This window comes from Hevea brasiliensis, chromosome 15 (genome assembly GCF_030052815.1).
Source record: "Hevea brasiliensis isolate MT/VB/25A 57/8 chromosome 15, ASM3005281v1, whole genome shotgun sequence".
In the NCBI taxonomy this organism is placed as follows: domain Eukaryota; kingdom Viridiplantae; phylum Streptophyta; class Magnoliopsida; order Malpighiales; family Euphorbiaceae; genus Hevea; species Hevea brasiliensis.
This window is the reverse complement of record NC_079507.1, coordinates 76,077,115-76,099,582: the sequence shown is the minus strand read 5'-3', so window position 1 is coordinate 76,099,582 and position 22,468 is coordinate 76,077,115. Positions and strand designations below refer to the sequence as shown.

Here is a 22,468-nt window from a genome sequence, read left to right as displayed (position 1 = left end):
GAAAAAAATAAATAAATAAAATTGCACCTTCTACAAGTTGGCTAAGGCATATATTGCAGGGGGGTTAGTGGAATAATATTGGAAGACTAAGACTCTACTTCAATTCCGATCAAGTATAGAGAAAAGATTTGCTTTTATTTTTCATTAGTTTATTCTCATGCATATTTGGCATAGTTTCTTGCAGCACCAAGCAACTGGCATTTCAATAATATATATATTTTAAATCCCCTTAAATAAATAAAAAACCCTTACCTTTCTAATAGGAGAGAGAATGGTGCTGCATTATATTATTCAATCTAAAGCGCAGCAGACATTTGAAATCAATATTTTCAGGGGGAAGAACCCACAAAAAAATAACAGTAGGTGTTGGCATTGAATTGAATGGGCTAACACCAAACCTGTTAGTTAAAAATTATTGTACTTTAAGACTGGTCAAGAATAGCTATGTAATTAAAAATTTAAATCACGAGTTCACTATCAGATAACGCTTCACGGAATGCAATTTCAATAAATTATAATATTATTTCCAATAATTCTAACAACTAGTATTAAAAATATTTTCGTGAATGTCAAAAGGGCACTACCAGTTATCTATAACAAAGTATGATTTTGTATCATGAAACATGGTTAGACATAAGCAGGCTTTACATCTTCACCCAGGCAGTTCAGCAGAACCATGGGCTGCAAGATCATAAAAATGACCTTTCTTTTTGGAAATCTATGAGATGAGCTACATAATAGAAGGCAACTCTCACTTTTCCTGCAATTGAGTTTGGAGAAAGTTAACCTGAAACTTTCTAATAGAGGCGCTGAATATTTACCTCAATATGGCTTCCACACACATATATATGACTCGATTAAAGTTTTAGAAAATGAGAAATCATGCAGAAAACAGATAATTTCAATCTGCATCAGCTATCCTGCAGGAATGGATCATAACATTTGACTGGTCCAACCAAACCAAGGGCTTCTGTAAGTGCCTCTAAGAGATGCTCTGGATAATCCTCAATACAAGCAAGGCCATGCTGTGATTGCATGGATCTTAAGACCCTTCCAACAATCTGAAGTCATAGAATTATAAACATCCCAATTAACAGCACTTCCAGATATAGTAGTTACAAATAGGCACCGGAAGCAGGAGAAAATGCAATACTAACCTTGCGTGCATAGCCACCATAAGCTATCCCACCAATTAAAGCATTTGCGGAATAAGGCGATGAGGCCACTGATTTATTGTCTTCTGAGTTCTCCACAAAAAGGAGAAAAAAAAGTAAAAAGAAAAAAAAAAAGTATTATAGCATAAAAATACACAAGGAATGGGGTATAAAACTACCAGCAACTAATGCTGATTGAAAGAGTCCCTCCCTTTTTAGCCCATCAACAGTCTGTGCATTTGTGCCACCTGCCAATTGAAAAAATCCTACCAGCACAGGAAGGTGAAATACAGGCTTAATTCACACACATCATCAGCTGAGAACAGCTCAAAATGACCATAAACTTTTACACAAAGCTAGTGGTTTTCACACAAACCATGAGGCTTGCTGTTGGCTGCAGCCAAACGGACAGCAAATGCAATTGACTCCCTTGTGGTACCTCGGCCAATATCTCCACTCATGGGGCGGCCATCCAACTTCAGTTGATAGGGAACATGGATTGTTAATAGAAATGGATTGTGATGAAAACATTTAAAGTAACAGGATGCAAACCTGCCATAAATTGAGGCATTTTAACTGAGGTTCCATGACTGAGTACATTGCGTTCATTGCAGATACAGTTGAATCCCCAGTATAGGGTAAGCTAACCTGTTGAAATTAATGGTTAATCCCATTCACTCAAAAACTCAATACTAGCAATGTTATTTAACTTGTATATTCCCGGTAAATCCAGATCAATCAGCAATGCAGGTTTCTATACTCACTGCAATTAGTTTCAGACATCCAAGTGAGTTTCCCAAACCATCCCAAAGTTCCTTGAAGGAAGCCATCTGCCTACACAAAGTACACAGTTTTTTCCTAGGTGAATGCCGTTGCTTATATGAAGATGAACAGAACATGGTTAAAAATAGAAATTATATTTACTTCAAAGGTGCAAAGGCGAATTTCAAGAACTGGAGGACATAGTCCAATCTACAGGCTATATGTATGAAAAGCATATTGAAAAGAAAGGAGAAATAGAGCACATAGTTTCAATTTATCAATCATATTTCCTTATACCTTCCACTTGTATGTATCTCTATGGCCTCAACATCATTTCTTTTAATAAGTTCAGCAGTAGCAGTAGCATCTCTCACATATGTAGCCTCTCCTAGATCAATTTGAACAAGTTAGTTTCTATTGAATATGATTAATGTGACAGATTCCTATACTGCTTGAGGCCCTGAGAGAAGAAAAGGAAAGAATTTATGTTTTGTTGGGGAAAAGATATGAAGTATTCACAACGGAAAGCCAAAATACTTAAAAAAAAAAAAGAGATAAGCACAAAAAATGAGAAAAAAAATACACACTTATTTTATCATAGGGGCACACAGGAAAGCAACGGCCACAGCCATAACAGCGTTCAGTTATGACTCCACCCTGCATATCAATTTTGATTACAAATATAAATATTGGAAAAATTGGCAATGTCACAATGATATAGATGATTAATCATAAACCCCAGAAAGTAAATTATTGAAAGACCTTTAAAACATTTAGCATTTCTGTACCATAGGAGAAATGTGCTGGTGATTTGTCTTCTTCTAATGATATTGCGTTTGCAGGACAAACATTCTCACAAGGCCTTGAACAATGCGGTGGACATTCCTCTGGATCAAATTCTGTCAAAGAAAATATTACAGTCAGCCATACAAAGATTCATACAACTCATAGACCGAGCCTTGCTTTTCAAAACCTTCAAAGAAACCAAAAAGATAATATTGTCCTGTGACCTATCACATAAATGAATTTGTTCAACACTAGGGCTCTTTTTGTTTAAATGGATAACTAAGATGGAAAAGAATTTTCTCGAATTGGCAGAAGATGCCCCTATTTCTAACTATGAGGTTATCAGCACAAAGGGATAAAAAGAGAGAGAGGAAGGATTACCGGCTTTGCGAAAGTGAAGATCCTTATCGTCATTGACGCTAATCATTACCCAAGGCCTTCGAATGTGAACAATTTTTCTTGCAGCTTGAATACCGTCATTTACAGCACTAACCACTGATTCATCAGCAGCACAATCAATGCAATCAACTGCAAATCGTTTATCACCTAATCATGAACCCTTGTAATCCAACACACACACACACAGAGATATATATTCAAATTAACAGATACTAAATTGAATTAATTTGAGATTGTTAACCTCCGGCTAAAGTGTAAACCAAAGAGAGATTCCTGATATCAACAGCATCCTAGAGACAAAGAAAGGGAAATAAGCTTTTGATATTGGAGAGTTGAAACAATTTGAAGTTTTTGACATACAAGGGTTTTAGAATTCTTGATACCTCAAAGCTTGCACCGCATATAAGCTTGACCCAGTTGCCCTTTTGCAGTGATTCCTGTGGAGCACACACAACTGAAGGAACCTCAAATTTTCTCACAAGGTTTCTGACACTTTCAAGACATCTACTGTTCCTGTGACCTGCTTTTCCTGAAATGATAAAAATAGAAGCTACAAACTCTAAAACTATCCTTAGAAGTACAGGGAAAAGAGAGATAGAAGAAGAAGAAGGAAGAGAAGACCTTGCTGTTGAGGTAAAACTGTAGCATTAATGCATAAGCTGAAGGCCATGTCAATAGACAGAGGCACGGAAACAAGGAACAGATATTATCCGTTAACTTTCGCGCTTATGAAAGATATTTATATTCTGTTTGGGCCTAATGGGCATCCCCTTATTACCCAGAGAAATTGGTGGAAACCCAACCCAGAAGTACTGAGAATATTTATCTTGTCATGCAGAATATAATAGATTTAAACCCAATAATCCCTTTTTTTCTCTATGAAATTTATATGTAAAAAAAAAGATAATTTAAAAAAAAAAAAAAAAACAATTAACACAAATGAAAAAAAAATCTTATTAATAATGCTTAACAGTAACATTGAGCTTGATAATAGCTCTCAAATTAGGAATATCCATGAGCTCAGTTTGCATAGTACCATACCCCTTAACAAACCTAAAAAAGCCCGTCCCAGAAACAATCCCAAATTCCCTCTCCTTCATTGAAAATATATCAGATCCTTGGATTTCCAAGGTGCTCCCTTTATGCTCCCCATCTGTGAAAATCAGAGAAAACACCATATACAGGCCCTTCCCATCAAGCTGAGAATTTATGTAGGTCCCTTGAGCCCTACCAATCTCCCTGGATTCAATACTGGGCCCTTCAGTAACTGGGTCATCAACCACTGCAACCGTCCCAAATTGTAGGATGTGAAAGTTGGGCCCACTTTTCCCGGCGACAGTGATTGCTGAACTGTCGAGGCCGGTAAAGTAGTCATGCACATAGACTACAAGGTTAGTTTGCTTTGGTTCTTGTCTAGGGATGGTGTAGGCAACATATAGAAGAATTAAGCTGGAGACGAAGAAGAGAAAATTGGTGGACATGGCTATTTTTGGTGTTATGGTTTTCAAGGGTTGAAGGACAATAGGAAATATATGGACGGAGGGGAATATGCTTGTGAGGAAATGGCATTGTTTTTAGAGGAAATGACAAGATTGATAAAAGTCATTAGCCTTTTTTTTAATGTTATAAATAACAGGTTGGTTAGCAAAACTAAGCTTGTTTTAGTTTATTTGGGTTGGAATTTCCTCATGACAAAACATATTAAATTCTTTGGATAAATTATTAAAATATTTTTGAAATTCGTCATAATATAAGCTTTAATTAGTGAAGTACCTTGTGCTATGCACTAGCAAAAGAAATTAAGAAAGTTTATACTAAATTTAATTATGTTATTAAATTATTTTTTAAATAATTGGGTCATTAAATTATTATTAATTAAAAAAAATTATTTTTCAATTAAAAGAATTTTAAATTATTATTTAAAATATTAAAACTCTAAAATATTAACAATAAATTTTTATCAAATAAATTGATAATTACTGTCAAATTAGTAACTTTAATGGCTATAAGTTTTTTTTTTAATAACCATAAGTTATTCTTTTTTTATAATAATAATAATAAGTTATTATTATTACGAAATCATTTTAAAATAATAAAAACAAAATAATATTAAGGTAGATTGAAATTTATTAAATATATAAAAGAAATAGATAAAACTTTTAAGTATTGATTTTTCCTATATCTCATAATTAACTATTAAATTATTTCATATCTTTAATAAATATTTTTATTATATTGTTATATTTTTTATTGTTTTTATTATGAAATATTTGTTAAAATTATAGTTTATATAAAAAGTTATAAAAATAAATTATAAAATTTTGACTTATTTATAATTAACATATATATTTTTTTATGTTAATAATTTAATATTCTTTTTATTTCACTTCTCTAAGAATCATCATTATCATCGACTTACTTATCGGCATTAAATTGAAACTATCAAGTAAATAAATAATATTTTATTTTTATTTAATGTTCATACATACATATAATTTATTTATAAAATACAATTTCTTTAATTTTAGTAAATTTCCTTTATTTTTCTTTAATTAGTTATTTAATTATTTTAAATTATAATTAAGTTATTAATTTTTCAAATATGTAAATATAAGATATAAATTATTTAATAGTTACTCTCTTAATACTATAATAAGTAGTCATTATTATAAAATTAATTGTAATATATTTTAATTAAAAAATGGTAACAAAACAATAAAATTTAATTTTTATAATAATAAAATATTCTTTTTTATTTCACTTCTCTCATCATCATCGTCATCCTATTGCATTAAATTAAAAATATCAAGTAAATAAAGAATATTTTATTATTATAAAAATTGAATTTTGTTGTTTTGCTATCATTTTTCAATTAAAATATATTACAATTTATCTTATAATAATGACTACTTATTATAGTATTAAGAGAATAACTATTAAATAATTTATATCTTACATTTACATATTTGAAAAATTAATAACTTAATTATAATTTAAAATAATTGAATAACTAATTAAAGAAAAATAAAGGAAATTTACTAAAATTAAAGAAATTGTATTTTATAAATAAATTATATATATATATATATATATGAACATTAAATAAAAATATTATTATTATTACATCAAAAATTTAGTTACAAATAAAAATGATTAAAAATTTAAAATTATAATATCAAAATTACTGGATCTGTCTTTCGAAAAATAGTATGTATTTTTAATATTTATTATATTAATACAAAATAATAATATTTTAAAATTTTAATTTTATGAAATGTATTTATTTTATATTATAAATTTATGTAAAGCAATAACCATTTTTATGAAAGAGTTATTTTATAAAAAAACATATCAAATTAATAAAAAAATTTACTCTTTAAAAAAATTTAAAAATATAATATTTTTAAAAAATAATATAATAAAATGTTATTTTAATTAATAATAATGTTATATATTTTTATTAATATTAAAATTAAATAATTTAATTCATTATTAGTAATTTAATATATTTTTATTATATTAATAATAAAAATTATTATATTTACATATTTTTAAAATAACATTACTTTCTTATTAGTCTAATATATTTTTTATAATTTATAAAAAAATAATAATTGATCTACATAAATTATGAGATAAAATATAAAAAATTTCATGACATCTAAATTATTTTTTGAATAAAATAATTTTATTACATTTAGAATGAAATAATCATGAAAACTACTATTAATATATGCATAAAAATAAATAAATAGATATTTTAATTAATTACACTATAAATTAATTAAAATTTTTTATTATAATAAGTAAAAATTTATTTAAATAAAATTAAATAAGAGATAAATTTAAGTTGAAAATTAATTTAATAGTAATAATTAATCTTTTATTTTAAATGTAATTAAAAATAAAAATAAAAATAAAAATTATAAATTATCCATACATATTGTGGGTATTATATTAATTTTCAATAATAACTATATGTAGTTATTATATTTGTCATTGGTCCCTTCAAAATATTGTTAATTTAAAAAGAAAAAAAAATCATAAAACACTGACAATTTAAATTATTGACCCATAATATCGGCACATTTAAAATTCATTACAAGAAATTTTAAAAATAACTACGAAAATCACCGACTACCGAATTTCATTAGTAATTTACCTATGATTTATCAACGAAAAATAAAACTAAAATTTAAATCAATTTATATCGATAAAATTACCGTTTGATTACCGACGAACTCTTTACTAACGACGTAATTCGTAGGTAAAAGTGGTGCCTAATATTAGAGGCAAAATTAGCAATCAAATAAAAAAATATCGACGAAATTTTTCATTGATAATTACTGACTAACTCGTATTTAGTCAGTAATATTAAAAAAAAATTAAAAAGCTCAAAAATTTTACCTACGAAAATTTCTCGTCAGTAATTACCAACGAAATTGATTTTTGTAGTTTAATAAAATAAAAAATAAAAATAAAAATAAAAAAATATATACCAAAATTTTTTGTCGGTAATTACTAATAAAGCATATTTAGTCAGTAATACTAAAAAGAAAAATAAAAAAAAAATTAAAAAGCTCAAAAAATTTTACCTACGAAAAGTTTTCCTCGGTAATTACCAACGAAATCGCTTTGCGTATATAATATTAAGAAAAAAATAAAAAATAAAATTTTAAAATAAATACCTAAAAAATTTTTTTATCGATAATTACAAACGAAACATGTTTAGTCAGTAATATTAAGAAGAAAATATAAAAAAAAAATTTTTAATAGCTCAAAAAATTTTACATACGAAAAGTTTTTCTTGGTAATTACCAACGAAATCGCTTTTCGTACGTAATATTAAAGAAAAAAAATAAAATTTCAAGATAAATACTTAAAAAAAAAATTATTAGTAATTACCAAGGAACCATATTTAGTTTATAATATTAAGAAGAAAATAGAAAATAAAAATTTTTAAAAGCTCAAAAAATTTTACCCATGAAAAGTTTTTATCGATAATTACCAACGAAATCGATTTTAGTAGATAATATTAAGGAGAAAATAAAAAATAAAATTTTAAAATAAATATTTATAAAAAAATTTTATCGGTAATTATCAACGAACCATATTTAGTCGGCAATACTAAAAAGAAAATAGAAAATAAAACTTTTAAAAAGCTCAAAAAATTTTACATATGAAAAGTTTTCCTTGATAATTACTAACGAAATTGATTTTCGTAGGTAATATTAAGAAAAAAATAAAAAATATAATTTTAAAATAAATACCTACGAAAATTTTTCATTGGTAATTGCCAATGAATCATATTTAGTCGGTAATACTCATAAGAAAATAGAAAAAAAAATTTACGAACAAAATTGATTTTTGTAAGTAATATTAAGAAGAAAATAAAAAAATAAAAATTTAAAATAAATACCTACTAAAATTTTTCGTCGATAATTACCAACGAACCATTTTTAATCGGTAGAAAAAAATAGAAAAAAAAATTAAAAACCTCAAAAAATTTTATTAATGAAATCGATTGTTGTAAGTAATATTAATGATAAAATAAAAAATAAAATTTTAAAATAAATACCTAAGGGTAAAATCTTTCACGAAATTACCTATAAAAAAATTCTAATTTACCTATGAAATAGTTCATCAATAAATTTAGAGACAATATGTTTTCATCGGTAAAAATTACCTACGCTAGTATTATGAACGAAAAAATTTCATCGGTAATTCATTGATAATTACTGATTACCAATAAAATATAAGCATATTTGGTCAATAATTTTCGTAACTATTTTTTAAATTTTTTACAGTGATTGGGCTAATAAAAAATTGTGAATTACCAATTAAAAGTTTGTTCAATAAAAATAGATACAATGACTATTATTTTAATGCTAGAGAATTGTCCATGCCGATGCACGTGGCTAATAATTAATTAAATATATAAATAATATTAATTTATATATATTTGTAATTTTAATATATAAAAATTAAATAATGTCTTCAATTTTTTATTAATTAAATATTGTTTCATATTTTTTTACTAATTTTTTTTCTCTCTCAAACTTTTTAATGAATATTTCATAATAAAAATATAGTAATATAGTAAAAATATTGATTAAAGATATAAAACCCTTTGAAATTAGTTCCATTTTTATATTTTAAATATCAAAGTTTAATTATATCATCTTAATATATTAAAGAAATATAACATATTCAAATATTATCTTCATTTACTAATATTAATATTATTCTTAAAAGTAATATAATAATATAAAACAGCATAAATAAAGTAAAAAAAAGAAAATAAAATTATATACATGTACTATATAAAGTTATATATGTTAATATATTAAAATTAATCTAATAATAATAATAATTATTTATTATAATATTAAGAGAGTAACTATTAAATAATTTAAAATTTATATATACATAATTAAAAAATTAATAACTTAATTTTAATTCAAATCAATTGAATAACTAATTAATAAAATAAAAAAATTAATAAAATTAAATAAAATTAATGGCAATCTATTATTATTATTATTATTATTATTATTATTATTATTATTATTATTATTATTATTATGAGTGACATGTGATAAATAATCTTTTTGCATAAATAATATATAAAAAATAATATTAATAAATTTTAAATATTGCATTTAATCATAAAAATTTTTAATTTTTTAAAAATTAATTTTAAAGAAAACAATAATTCAAATCATAAATGTTAAAGTTGAATCGTTAATAATATTGATAATTAAAAGAGAAATAAAAAAGAATTAAATAATTATTATTACAAAAGAGTTTAAAAGAGAGTTATTAATAGAATGTGACATGTGTCAAGTTTTTCAAGGAAAATGTTACATAACGATTATTTAGAAATACTACTCTGCTCTTTATATATACACATATATATTATTTTTTAAAAATATTATATCTTTAAATTTTTATAAGGTGTAAATTTTTTTAATTAATGTAATATGTTTTTTATAAAATAATTATTTCAAAAAAACGGTTATCTTTTCACATAAATTTATAATATAAGATAAATATATTTCATAAAAATTAAGATTTTAAAATATTATTATTTTTTATTAATATAATAAATATTAAAATATATACTATTTTTCAAAAGATAAATTCCATAATTTTAATATTACAATTTTATTTTTTTTAATCATCTTTATTTGTAGTTAAAATTTTTTATGTAATCGTATTTGCATTCTATTTTTAAAATTATATTTCTATATGAAAATATAGTTGATAGATAATTTATGCATAAAAATTTAGATATTTAATTAAAATTTAAAAATATTTCTATTGAAAGTTAATGATAATAAAATATGAATAATTAAAATATTAATTTTAATTGCATTTGATATATAATTATAATGAAATAAAATATTAAAAAGTTTAAGAAATATTAAATAAGAAATTTATAAAAAAAAGTAGTAATTAAATAAATATTAATTAAATATATTTAAATAAAAAATTTTAAAAATGATAACTAATAACTTAAAAAAAATAAAAAAATAGAATAAATCAAAAAAAGATTTGAGAGCACTTAGGTGAAAAAAAATATTTGATAAGAAGAGAGTGGCATATAGACAAACAAATAGAAACTATTTAAATAAAAATTTAATTTTATAATTAAATATTATTTAATTGAAAAACGGTTACAAAAGTATTTAAATTCAATTTTTATGTGGCAGTTTTAATTCAATGGCCATAAGTTAGTCATAATGATAATAATAATAATAATAAGCATAAATTAATATTAAAAAAGTAAAATAAAAAGAATATTAAATTATCGACATAAAAATTAATTCATACTAATTATAAATAAATCAAATATTTATATTTTATTTTTACACATTTTTATGCAGACTATACTTTTTATCTCTTAAATTTTTTAATAAATATTTTATAATAAAAATAATAAAAAATATAATAATATAATAAAAATATTTATTAAAAATATGAAATAATTTAAGGTTAATTAAATTATATGATAGTTGATTATGATATCAAAAATTAATAGTTATTTTTTAAAAATTAATAAAATTTTTTAATTCAAATTATTATCATTTATTTTTTTAATAAACATTTTATCATCTTTACATAAGAGTTTTAACAAAAATTTAAATTTAAGAAAATTGGACGTGGTAGGTAGAGCATTATAAAGACTACCAAAGAAAGGAAGCATGCGTTTGTTAGGGGGAAAATTTAAGTTATTAAAGGACTAATAAAAAATCCCCTATTAAAGCCATGTTTTAAGGACAGTTAAAGCAAAAATGCAGTGTTTACTTTTTTTAATCTTTCCGTTTCTTGCTGATCACCGCTCCTAGCTTAACGTCCATCGCACCTCCTAATTCTTAAACACATTGCATACCCACACAAACAATGCAGAGAAAAATTTGGAGAGAGAAATCTCTTATCTGTTCTCTCTTCTATGTGTTTCTTTCACTGCGATATTTCATATCTCCAGGAAAATTTGCTAATCCCATTGAAACGGAGTTTAATTTTAATCTATAGAAAGAATATCATAGAACCAGAAGATATATACATATATATATATATTTTCCTGTTGCAGGAAAACATTATTTCTCAAAAAATTTTATCAATGAAATCGATTATTGTAAGTAATATTAAGGATAAAATAAAAAATAAAATTTTAAAATAAATACCTAAGGGTAAAATTTTTCGTGAAATTACCTATAAAAAAATTCTAATTTACCTACGAAATAGTTCATCAATAAATTTAGAGACAATATACTTTCGTCGGTAAAAATTACCTACGCTAGTATTTATGAACGAAAAAATTTCATCGATAATTCGTCGATAATTACTGATTACCAACAAAATATAAGCAAATTTTGTCAATAATTTTCATAACTATTTTTTAAACTTTTTATAGTGATTGGGCTAATAAAAAATTGTGAATTACCAATTAAAAGTTTGTTCAATAAAAATAGATACAATGACTATTATTTTAATGCTAGAGAATTGTCCATGCCAATACACGTGGCTAATAATTAATTAAATATATAAATAATATCAATTTATATATATTTGTAAAGTTATATATGTTAATATATTAAAATTAATCTAATAATAATTATTATTTATTATAATATTAAGAGAGTAACTATTAAATAATTTAAAATTTATATATACATAATTAAAAAATTAATAACTTAATTATAATTCAAATCAATTGAATAACTAATTAATAAAATAAAAAAATTAATAAAATTAAATAAAATTAATGGCAATCTATTATTATTATTATTATTATTATTATTATTATTATTATTATTATTATGAGTGACATGTGATAAATAATCTTTTTGCATAAATAATATATAAAAAATAATATTAATAAATTTTAAATATTGTATTTAATCATAAAAAGTTTTAATTTTTTAAAAATTAATTTTAAAGAAAACAATAATTCAAATAAAAAATGTTAAAGTAGAATTGTTAATAATATTGATAATTAAAAGAGAAATAAAAAAGAATTAAATAATTATTATTACAAAAGAGTTTAAAAGAGAGTTATTAATAGAATGTGACATGTGTCGAGTTTTTCAAGGAAAGTATCACGTAACGATTATTTGGAAATACTACTCTGCTCTTTATATATACAAATATATATTATTTTTTAAAAATATTATATCTTTAAATTTTTATAAGGTGTAAATTTTTTTAATTAATCTAATATGTTTTTTATAAAATAATTATTTCACAAAAACGGTTATCTTTTCACATAAATTTATAATATAAGATAAATATATTTCATAAAAATTAAGATTTTAAAATATTATCATTTTTTATTAATATAATAAATATTAAAATATATACTATTTTTCAAAAAATAAATTCCATAATTTTAATATTGTAATCCATAATTTTAATATTACAACTTTATTTTTTTTAATCATATTTATTTGTAGTTAAATTTTTTTATGTAATCGTATTTGCATTCTATTTTTAAAATTCTATTTCTATATAAAAATATAGTTGACAGATAATTTATGCATAAAAATTTAGATATTTAATTAAAATTTAAAAATATTTCTATTCAAAGTTAATGATAATAAAATAGGAATAATTAAAATATTAGTTATAATTGCATTTGATATATAATTATAATGAAATAAAATATTAAAAAGTTTAAGAAATATTAAATAAGAAATTTATAAAAAAAAGTAGTAATTAAATAAATATTAATTAAATATATTTAAATAAAAAATTTTAAAAATGATAACTAATAACTTAAAAAAAATAAAAAAATAGAATAAATCAAAAAAAAATTTGAAAGCACTTAGGTGAAAAAAAATACTTGATAGGAAGAGAGTGGCATATAAACAAATAAATAGAAACTATTTAAATAAAAATTTAATTTTATAATTAAATATTATTTAATTAAAAAACAGTTACAAAAGTATTTAAATTCAATTTTTATAACAGTAAAATATTTATCATTTATGTGGCAGTTTTAATTCAATGGCCATAAGTTAGTCATAATAATAATAATAATAATAATAATAATAATAATAATAATAAACATAAATTAATATTAAAAAAGTAAAATAAAAAAAATATTAAATTATCGATATAAAAATTAATACATATTAATTATAAATAAATCAAATATTTATATTTTATTTTTACACATTTTTATGCAAACTATACTTTTTATCTCTTAAATTTTTTAATAAAAATTTTATAATAAAAATAATAAAAAATATAATAATATAATAAAAATATTTATTAAAAATATGAAATAATTTAAGATTAATTAAATTATATGATAATTGATTATGATATCAAATTAATAGTTATTTTTTAAAAATTAATAAAAAATTTTAATTCAAATTATTATCATTTATTTTTTTATTAAAAATTTTATCATCTTTACATAAGAGTTTTAACAAAAATTTAAATTTAAGAAAATTGGACGTGGTAGGTAGAGCATTATAAAGACTGCCAAAGAAAGGAAGCATGCATTTGTTAGGGGGAAAATTTAAGTTATTAAAGGACTAATAAAAAATCTCCTCATGTTTTAAGGACAGTTAACGCAAAAATGCAGTGTTTACTTTTTTTATCTTTCCGTTTCTTGCTGATCACCGCTCCTAGCTTAACGTCCATCGCACCTCCTAATTCCTAAACACATTGCATACCCAAACAAACAATGAAGAGAAAATTTTGGAGAGAGAAATCTCTTCTCCGTCCTCTCTTCTCTTCTCTTCTCTGTGTTTCTTTTGCTGGGATATTTTATATCTCCAGGAAAATTTGCTAATCCCATTGAAACGGAGTTTAATTTTAATCTATAGAGAGAATATCCTGGAACCAGAAGATATATACATATATATATTTTTTCCTGTTGCAGGAAAACATTCTTTCTCATTTTTTTCTGGATTCTCTGTTTTCCTGCAATCTGCTCTTTTCCTTTTGTCATCTTAGTTATGAACTGCAATGCCTGCATCTTTTTTCTTCTTGTTTTCTTTTTTTTCACCTTGAATTCAATCACAGTTGCAAGCAAAGGCTCCGCATCAGAATCGGAGTCTTATATCCTTGCATGTGGCGCATCAAGTGAAGGCACCGATAGTGATGGCAGGAAATGGGAACCTGATACAAAATATGTGAATTCTTCTGGTAAGTCGATAACGGCAACAGCCGATAGTCAAGACTCTTCATTACCATCCACAGTCCCGTACATGACAGCAAGAATTTTCACATCTGCATCCACATATAAGTTATCTGTTCCTAGAAAGAGTCGTCTCTGGGTCAGGCTGTATTTCTATCCATCAACTTATAGCTCTCTCAATGCCAATACTTCCTATTTCGCTGTTACTGCAAATGAATTGCAACTTCTCAAGAATTTCAGCGCTTCAATTACGGCCCAGGCTCTCACAATGGCCTATATCATTAAAGAATTCTCTTTGACCCCAGTTGAATCTGGCAACCTCGATCTCACATTCACACCCTCTCCAGATTATGATGATTCATACGCTTTTGTCAATGGCATTGAAATAATTCCCATGCCGGATATATACAACTCTGCGGTGGTGGTTGGTTTCACCGACCAAATGCTTGATCTTACCAACTCTTCCTTGCAAACAATGTTCAGGCTAAACGTTGGTGGACAATTCATTCCTGCATCCAATGACTCTGGCCTCACAAGAACATGGTATGATGATACACCCTATCTGTTTGGCGCAGCTGTTGGTGTCACCGACCAAGCTAACACCACTATTAAATATCCTACCCCAAATGTTCCCAAGTCTATTGCCCCGTTAGATGTTTATAGTACAGCGAGAACAATGGGGCCAGATCCGAAGGTGAATGCCAATTATAATCTCACTTGGGTATTTTATGTTGATGCCAATTTTACCTACGTTGTAAGGTTCCATTTCTGTGAGTTTCAGCTGAGCAGAAGCAACCAGAGACCATTTAATATTTATATAAACAACCAAACAGCACAAAATGGTGCAGATGTGATCAGCTGGACAGGGTCTAAAGGAGTGCCATTCTATAAGGATTATTCTATAATGGTTTCTGATCAGATTGGTGACGATCAATTATGGGTGGCATTGCATCCTACTGTAGAATTGAAGCCTGAATACTACGACGCTATTTTGAATGGATTGGAGATTTTCAAGCTTAATGACCAAAATGGTAATTTGGCTGGCCCGAATCCTGTTCCATCGGTATTGAAGCTCGAGGCAGAAGCAAAGAAGGAATTTTCTTCATCGGGATCCAGCAAGAGTACGATAATCGGTGGCATTGCTGGTGGGGCTGCTGGATTAGCAGTAGCTGCTATTATCTCCATTTTTGTCCTCAGAAAGAAGAGGGGTCTCAGTGGAAGTAAGTCTGGGAGTCATAACTGGTTGCCACTATACGGAAATTCCCACACGTCTGCGAGCAAATCTACAATCTCAGGAAAAAGCAATGCTAGTAGCCACCTTTCGAGTCTTGCACAAGGTCTATGTCGCCATTTTTCATTGCCAGAGATCAAACACGCAACCAAGAACTTTGACGAGTCTAATGTTATTGGGGTTGGAGGATTTGGGAAGGTTTACAAAGGCATTATTGACCAAGGGACAAAAGTTGCTATTAAGAGATCAAACCCGTCTTCAGAACAAGGAGTTAATGAGTTCCAGACAGAAATTGAGATGCTGTCAAAGCTGAGACACAAGCATTTAGTGTCCTTGATTGGATTTTGTGAAGAAGATGGTGAGATGGCTCTTGTTTATGATTACATGGCAAATGGTACTCTCAGGGAACACATCTACAAGGGCAACAAGCCTACCTCTTCGTTGTCCTGGAAGCAAAGATTGGAGATATGTATTGGTGCTGCAAGGGGACTTCATTATCTTCATACTGGCGCCAGATACACGATCATTCACAGGGACGTGAAGACAACAAACATTCTCTTGGATGAGAAGTGGGTGGCAAAAGTTTCTGATTTCGGTCTGTCAAAAACAGGTCCTAATCTCAACCAAAGTCATGTCAGTACAGTGGTAAAGGGTAGCTTTGGATACTTAGATCCTGAGTACTTCAAAAGGCAACAGTTGACAGAAAAATCCGATGTGTACTCTTTTGGGGTAGTCCTATTTGAAGTATTATGTGCAAGGCCAGCCCTCAATCCTAACTTGTCTAAAGAACAAGTCAGTCTTGCAGATTGGGCTCTACATTGCCAAAAGAAGGGAATCATTGAGGATATTATTGATCCGCATATAAAGGCTGAGATAAAACCTGAGTGCCTCAAGAAGTTTGCGGAGACAGCTGAGAAGTGCCTGTCTGATCATGGGATCCATCGTCCTTCAATGGGTGATGTGCTGTGGAATCTTGAATTCGCTCTCCAATTGCAAGATAACCCTAATGGGGGTAAACTGGTTTCAGAGAGCAAGGGAAATGACACTTATGGAATCAACAGACAGATGCTTAGCATTGAGGAGGAGGGTTCGTTAAGTGAGGATACCGATGATACGAGCAAGAACGAAATTTTTTCACAGATAGTACATCCCAGTGGAAGATAAAGAAAATTGTTCTACTTCTGTTGCCTTATCACTATATCAGTTTCTTGCTTTGGAGCTATACAAATAGTTAGGCTCTTGAACTTGCAAATTTCATAGAATTTGTGCGTTTCTATATTCTATCGTCTGGTATTTTAGGCCCTCCAAGTTTCTGCTTCAATTCTATAGATTGTATTGTTGTTGATTTGCGTCATTTTATTTTCCAATGGATCTTAATTATGATTTATTAATTAAAACACATGCAATCTTCCCTTCACAGAACAAGTGCTTCCTGCAAAGAAAAAAAAAAGATTCCACGCATAATGGCTATGGCTGTATATTACTTTAAATTAAGGGTGCTTGACCTGAATTGCTGCTCTTGTTTGAGACTGCTTGGCATGGACTATGGATTATTCTGTCTATTCATATTCTATTCATATAATCTTAAATTCCCACCTCCTTATTAATATAGTATAAAACGACAAACATTGGGCTATCAACATTTTCCTCTGTACACACCTAGCGTAGCAGGAAGAGCATCTACTTAAAGTGTAAGAAAGAGAAAGCTACAAACCCAAAATGTAATCTTTTGACCTCCCCTCTATTTATGTCAAAGCTTACAAAGTAACATTTGCCCTCTCTTTTGTTCATTCATTCCCAATTTGCGCAACACAGAAAGGCCAAAAAAAATGTATGCAAAAACAGTCTCCTAGCTTATCCTTCCTCTGTTGCAACATTTTGTGCTTTTTTACCTTCATCTCCCTTCTCCTTTGGTACTGCTCCCATCATCCTTAGCTCAAAAAGACTCTAGGTATCTTGACAAAAAAAAGAAAAAGACTCGAGGTAAGAGGGAAGCTCTCTTTCTCACACTCTCAGGTATAAAACAAGATGGCATTATGCGTTAAAGCAAAAGAAAAGACAAACTGCAACGAGAGCACACGTAAAGCCATAAAAGAGCACCCTGTTTCAGACCTTCCAAGCACCATGCAGCTATAGAAACAGTAGCCTTTTTTACTAATTTTTTTTTTTATAATTCCAGAATAATGTTAGTTTCTGGGGATGATGGAACACTATTGCAGGTTCAGATTCAATATCCTAATATGTAAAACGGTAGTGAAAAGTGAAACTCAAAACCCGGCTTTGAATTTTCACAAGAGGGAGAGGTTTAGATTCACTGTTCTATGTACTATAGGAAGTAAAAAAGCTAAAAGCTGAGATAATATCGTTTCTCCTTCTTCATGGGGATCTGCTTTGACTTTTGAGAATTGGGATCAATAACTCGGATTCGAGGTTCATTTCCCGTTTAGCTATTATATATATATACGGTGGAATTGTTTCTCTTCTTTCTTCTTCCACCATTGAAGGTTGTTTTAGGCTTGACAGAATTTGGCAGATTTGAATGCAAGTGTGTACATGAAGGAGTTTGAATAGGTGAATCTGATAATCTGACTGTTCTTCAAAGATTTCCCTCCATTTACCAAGCAATCATCATAGGAAAGCCTCTTGAAAGTTGTTGGGTTTACCATTCTTGCAGAAGCAAACCAACCACAGTGGAGATGGATATCTGAAGGAGCACAACCTGAAACACAGGTGTTGAAAATCTGAACTATGTACTGTGGGATACCAGAAGTGGAATCTCTACTTTGTGAGATGCTTATATCTCTGTTTGTGCAAGTACCTGTTATTGAATAAAAAAAATAAGGATAAGAAGTATGTGCCATTTGAGACCCAAAAGGAAAAGAATAATTTCATGCATTCTAAATCTTAAGAAAAATCTAGGGAACACAAACGTGCAATGCCTCTTAGATATGGAGTCTTTACCATGAACCAAAAGCTTTCTTTGACTTGGCTGTTGTAGTTTCTTGGATAGTGTTGTTGATTGGTTATTATTAATTTCATCAGAAGATCGTAAAAACTTGTTTGAAGGACCTGCATAAGATGATGTTACATTACACATTAAACTTCAAGATTTTGAACTTGTTAGGTAGGAACAAAAGTTTTTTTTTTTTAAAAAAAAGGAATAAGAAAGAATAGAAAGGTTCATTGATACCCGATTGAATTCCAAGATTCCAATCTGTAATGATAAGCATCATCAAGTAAAGGAAGCAAATATGACAAGAGCTCATGATAACTTGGTGATCACTTTGCAAGATGAAATCTTTCTCACAGTTTAGCAGTTGGCAGAAACAATAATCAGCAGTAATGAGGAAGACGAAGTGGAAATGTGAGTTATATATAAGATATTTTTGGTTGGCCTTCCCTTTTGATAGGGAAGGATAACCCATGTAAGTACGACTCGAGGCAGGCTGGGGGAGAGAGAGGAGACCACTACCAATTTCACTCTAATAGAATAGAATACTCCATCCTAGTTCACTATCTCTAGTGTTAACAAGAAATTGAAAGTAAATATATAGTAAGGGTTGCTAAATTAAATTTGCTTTAAGTTATTTTGATGGAAGCAACTCCAAACTTAATAATTATGTTGCTGATTTCCAAAATTATATATACTTTTACAAATATTAACTTCCCAACAAGCACTACCCTTATAAGGGGCCCTGGGAAAGAAAATTACGCATTATATGAAGATTGCCTATTTTCCCATCTTCTATAAGATGCTCATTTTTTAACACCTTATAGTTCTTGATGTCATTCTAGTTTGGTTGGGTTTGATGGAAGACTTGTAAAAAAAGATAATGTAAACTCTGTGAAAGCCAGGACTTAATTCTTGCTTGGATTCTTCATCTTTCCTCAAGAATTCAATTGAAAATACAAGGGCATAAAGGTCCGATTGTGTTGTTCCATCACATCCCATTTTACATCCAGATCCTGCAGCTTTTATCCTGTTGGAGTGAATGAATTTCCTGGTCCAAAAAAAAAAAAAAATTTCCCCTTCCTATTACGCACGATCAACTTGTTCTCTACATTGAATCCCCTCTCTCTCTCTCTCTCTCTCTCTCTCTCTCTCGAGTCTCAATTGCATCTCGAGAAAGGACAAAACTTCATGACTTAACTGTGAGGAGACAGAGGTGCAGGGAGACATTGGAGCAGTACCCTGAATTAGTTGCCCAAAACAGGAATTTGAAGAAATAGCCCCCCATCTCTTCAAAAGAATGGAAGTTTTTCATTCATGCCTAAGCTTACTGCTCTATATGCCAATTACCAATTCCATACAATGAAATGCCATCCAAACCCTATTCATGGATGTTACATATAAGCACCCTCCACAAATATGAAATCTGTCTGGTGCGGCAATTTGTAATGGCGGGTCATGCTCGTGTAGACACAAATACAACAAGAATGTAATTATGGATCAATATAAACATAATTATTCTGTCAAAAATATAACCCCTTTTATCATACAAATACAACAAGATTAATCTTAAATTGTATTGAGTTAATTTGACATAATATGATCAATTTAATATAATTTATCACAATCCAATATAACTTATTTAGCACGTTTTGATATGATTCAATAATTTTAATTTTTATAAATTAACATATGACATTAAATTTTTGTATTAATTTTAATTATACTTAAATTTAATAATATATAAAAATATGTGATCTAACATTAAACAAATAAGTAATATTTTAATATTTAACTGATTAATGTTTTAATAAAAAATTGAAAAAACATACTTGTAAAATAATATAATATTAACTTGTTCTATAAAATTTTAAATTAAATAAATTTTAATAAAAAATAAAAATAAACTATAATAAAACCCTAATATAACAAATAATTAAATTTATGTTTACTGATTTATTATTTTCTAATAATAAAAAATTGAAAAACATACTTGTAAAATAATATAATATTAACTTGTTCTATAAAATTTTAAATTAAATAAATTTTAATAAAAAATAATAAAACTATAATAAAACCCTAATATAACAAATAATTAAATTTATGTTTACTGATTTATTATTTTCTAATAAAATAATTTACGGATTAACAGGTCAAAATATAAACAAGACACAAATAATAAAATATATCATAAATATATCAAATTAAATTAATGAATCACCTTTGACATGACAAATTATTAACGATACTCAACTCAACTAAGCTTTTATCCTAAAACTTTGGGGTCGGCTATATGGATTCGCTTTCTCCACTCTAAACGATTTTGGGTTAAATCATCAGAAATATGTAATGCTTCTAGGTTATATTGTACTACTCTCCTCAAAGTCAATTTAGGTCTATCCCTTTTTTTTCTTTCTATCATCTAACCTAATATGCTCTATTTGTCTAACTAGAGCCTCCGTATGCCTACGCTTCATATGACCAAATCACCTCAATCTCCCTTCTCTCAACTTATCCTCAATTGGCACCACTCCTACATTTTCTCTAATACTCTCATTACGGACTTTATCTAGTTTAGTATGGCCACTCATCCACCTTAACATTCTCATCTCTGCAACTCTTATCTTAGACGCATACGACTCCTTCAGTGCCCAACACTCACTACCATATAACATAGTCGGTCGTATGGTTGTGCGGTAAAATTTTTCTTTCAACTTATTGAGAATCTTGCGATCACATAAAACTCTCATAGCACGTCTCCACTTTAACCATCCGGCTTTAATCCTATGACTAACATCCTCCTCACATCCCCCATCTACTTGAAGGACTGAGCTGAGATATTTAAAGTGATTACTTTGGGACAGTACCACTCTATCCAAACTAACTCATTCCCTATCACTAGTTTGGCCTTCACTGAACTTGCAATGCATGTATTCTATTTTTTGTTCTACTTAACTTAAAGCCCTTTGACTAGAGTACTTCTCTAAAACTCTAACTTTCTATTGACTCCTTCTCGCGTCTCATCTATCAGAATAATATCATCCGCAAACATCATGCACCAAGGAATACTCTCTTGTATATTTTTCATCAATTTATCTAAAATTAATGTAAAAAGGTAGGGGCTTATAGCTGATCCTTGGTGTAATCCAATTGAGATCGAAAAATCTCTTGTGTCCCCTCCCACTGTGCGCACAATAGTAGTTATTCCTTCATACACATCTTTTAACATTTGTATATACCTAATAGATACCCTATTTTGTTCTAACACACTCCATAAGACATCTCTTGGAACACTATCATAAGCCTTCTCCAAATCAATAAAAACCATGTGTAGATCTTTCTTCGCATCTCTATATTTCTCCATCAAGCTTCTAATGAGAAAAATCGCTTCCATAGTTGAACGACCGGGCATGAAGCCAAATTGATTGAGAGAAATAGAAGTATCATGACATAGTCGATGCTCCACAACTCTCTCTCACAACTTCATAGTATGGCTCATGAGTTTAATTCTCCTATAGTTTGTGCAACTC

The 22,468-nt window shown here is 27.6% G+C and overlaps 4 protein-coding genes across 5 annotated transcripts; 1 reads left to right on the top strand and 3 right to left on the bottom strand.

The window, feature by feature from the left end:
- Positions 1-495: 495 nt before the first annotated feature.
- On the bottom strand, positions 496-3,870 carry LOC110644899 (uncharacterized). Of its 2 annotated transcripts, none has more exons than XM_021797862.2 (13): positions 3,723-3,870; positions 3,485-3,630; positions 3,343-3,391; positions 3,084-3,230; positions 2,679-2,815; positions 2,504-2,573; positions 2,214-2,304; positions 1,919-1,988; positions 1,707-1,802; positions 1,531-1,630; positions 1,334-1,420; positions 1,158-1,240; positions 496-1,061 (listed from the first exon to the last, which is right to left on the bottom strand). In XM_021797862.2, exons 1-13 carry the CDS (start codon positions 3,769-3,771, stop codon positions 912-914), a joined length of 1,275 nt encoding a protein of 424 aa, XP_021653554.2. In that variant the 5' UTR covers positions 3,772-3,870; the 3' UTR covers positions 496-911. The 2 variants fall into 2 exon arrangements, with proteins under 2 accessions (XP_021653554.2, XP_021653556.2); XM_021797864.2 differs by having other exon boundaries at positions 1,158-1,237.
- Positions 3,871-4,031: 161 nt separating this feature from the next.
- Positions 4,032-4,699, bottom strand: LOC110644904 (dirigent protein 11). The gene has a single exon (XM_021797872.2). It carries the CDS (start codon positions 4,580-4,582, stop codon positions 4,058-4,060), a length of 525 nt encoding a protein of 174 aa, XP_021653564.1. The 5' UTR covers positions 4,583-4,699; the 3' UTR covers positions 4,032-4,057.
- Positions 4,700-14,404: 9,705 nt separating this feature from the next.
- Positions 14,405-17,354, top strand: LOC110652063 (receptor-like protein kinase ANXUR1). The gene has a single exon (XM_021807558.2). The coding sequence runs from the start codon at positions 14,576-14,578 to the stop codon at positions 17,150-17,152; it is 2,577 nt and encodes an 858-aa protein (XP_021663250.2). The 5' UTR covers positions 14,405-14,575; the 3' UTR covers positions 17,153-17,354.
- A 416-nt stretch (positions 17,355-17,770) lies between these two features.
- On the bottom strand, positions 17,771-19,496 carry LOC110652062 (TPD1 protein homolog 1). Its single transcript, XM_021807557.2, has 3 exons — positions 19,179-19,496; positions 18,950-19,057; positions 17,771-18,806 (listed from the first exon to the last, which is right to left on the bottom strand). The coding sequence occupies exons 1-3, from the start codon at positions 19,411-19,413 to the stop codon at positions 18,499-18,501; spliced, it is 651 nt and encodes a 216-aa protein (XP_021663249.1). The 5' UTR covers positions 19,414-19,496; the 3' UTR covers positions 17,771-18,498.
- Between the last annotated feature and the right edge of the window lie 2,972 nt (positions 19,497-22,468).

Bases quoted from the DNA above. Each gene is read 5' to 3' on its own strand.
- LOC110644899 (XM_021797862.2), bottom strand. From the start codon at position 3,771: ATGGCCTTCAGCTTATGCATTAATGCTACAGTTTTACCTCAACAGCAA. The intron at 1,989-2,213 runs GTATAAGGAAAT...TACTTTGTGTAG, and splicing joins GAGATACATACAAGTGGAAG to GCAGATGGCTTCCTTCAAGG. The intron at 1,062-1,157 runs GTTAGTATTGCA...CTATGACTTCAG, and splicing joins ATGGTGGCTATGCACGCAAG to ATTGTTGGAAGGGTCTTAAG.
- LOC110644904 (XM_021797872.2), bottom strand. From the start codon at position 4,582: ATGTCCACCAATTTTCTCTTCTTCGTCTCCAGCTTAATTCTTCTATAT.
- LOC110652063 (XM_021807558.2), top strand. From the start codon at position 14,576: ATGAACTGCAATGCCTGCATCTTTTTTCTTCTTGTTTTCTTTTTTTTC.
- LOC110652062 (XM_021807557.2), bottom strand. From the start codon at position 19,413: ATGGGTTATCCTTCCCTATCAAAAGGGAAGGCCAACCAAAAATATCTT. The intron at 19,058-19,178 runs GTATCAATGAAC...CATCTTATGCAG, and splicing joins GAATCTTGGAATTCAATCGG to GTCCTTCAAACAAGTTTTTA. The intron at 18,807-18,949 runs GTAAAGACTCCA...ATTCAATAACAG, and splicing joins AAGAAAGCTTTTGGTTCATG to GTACTTGCACAAACAGAGAT.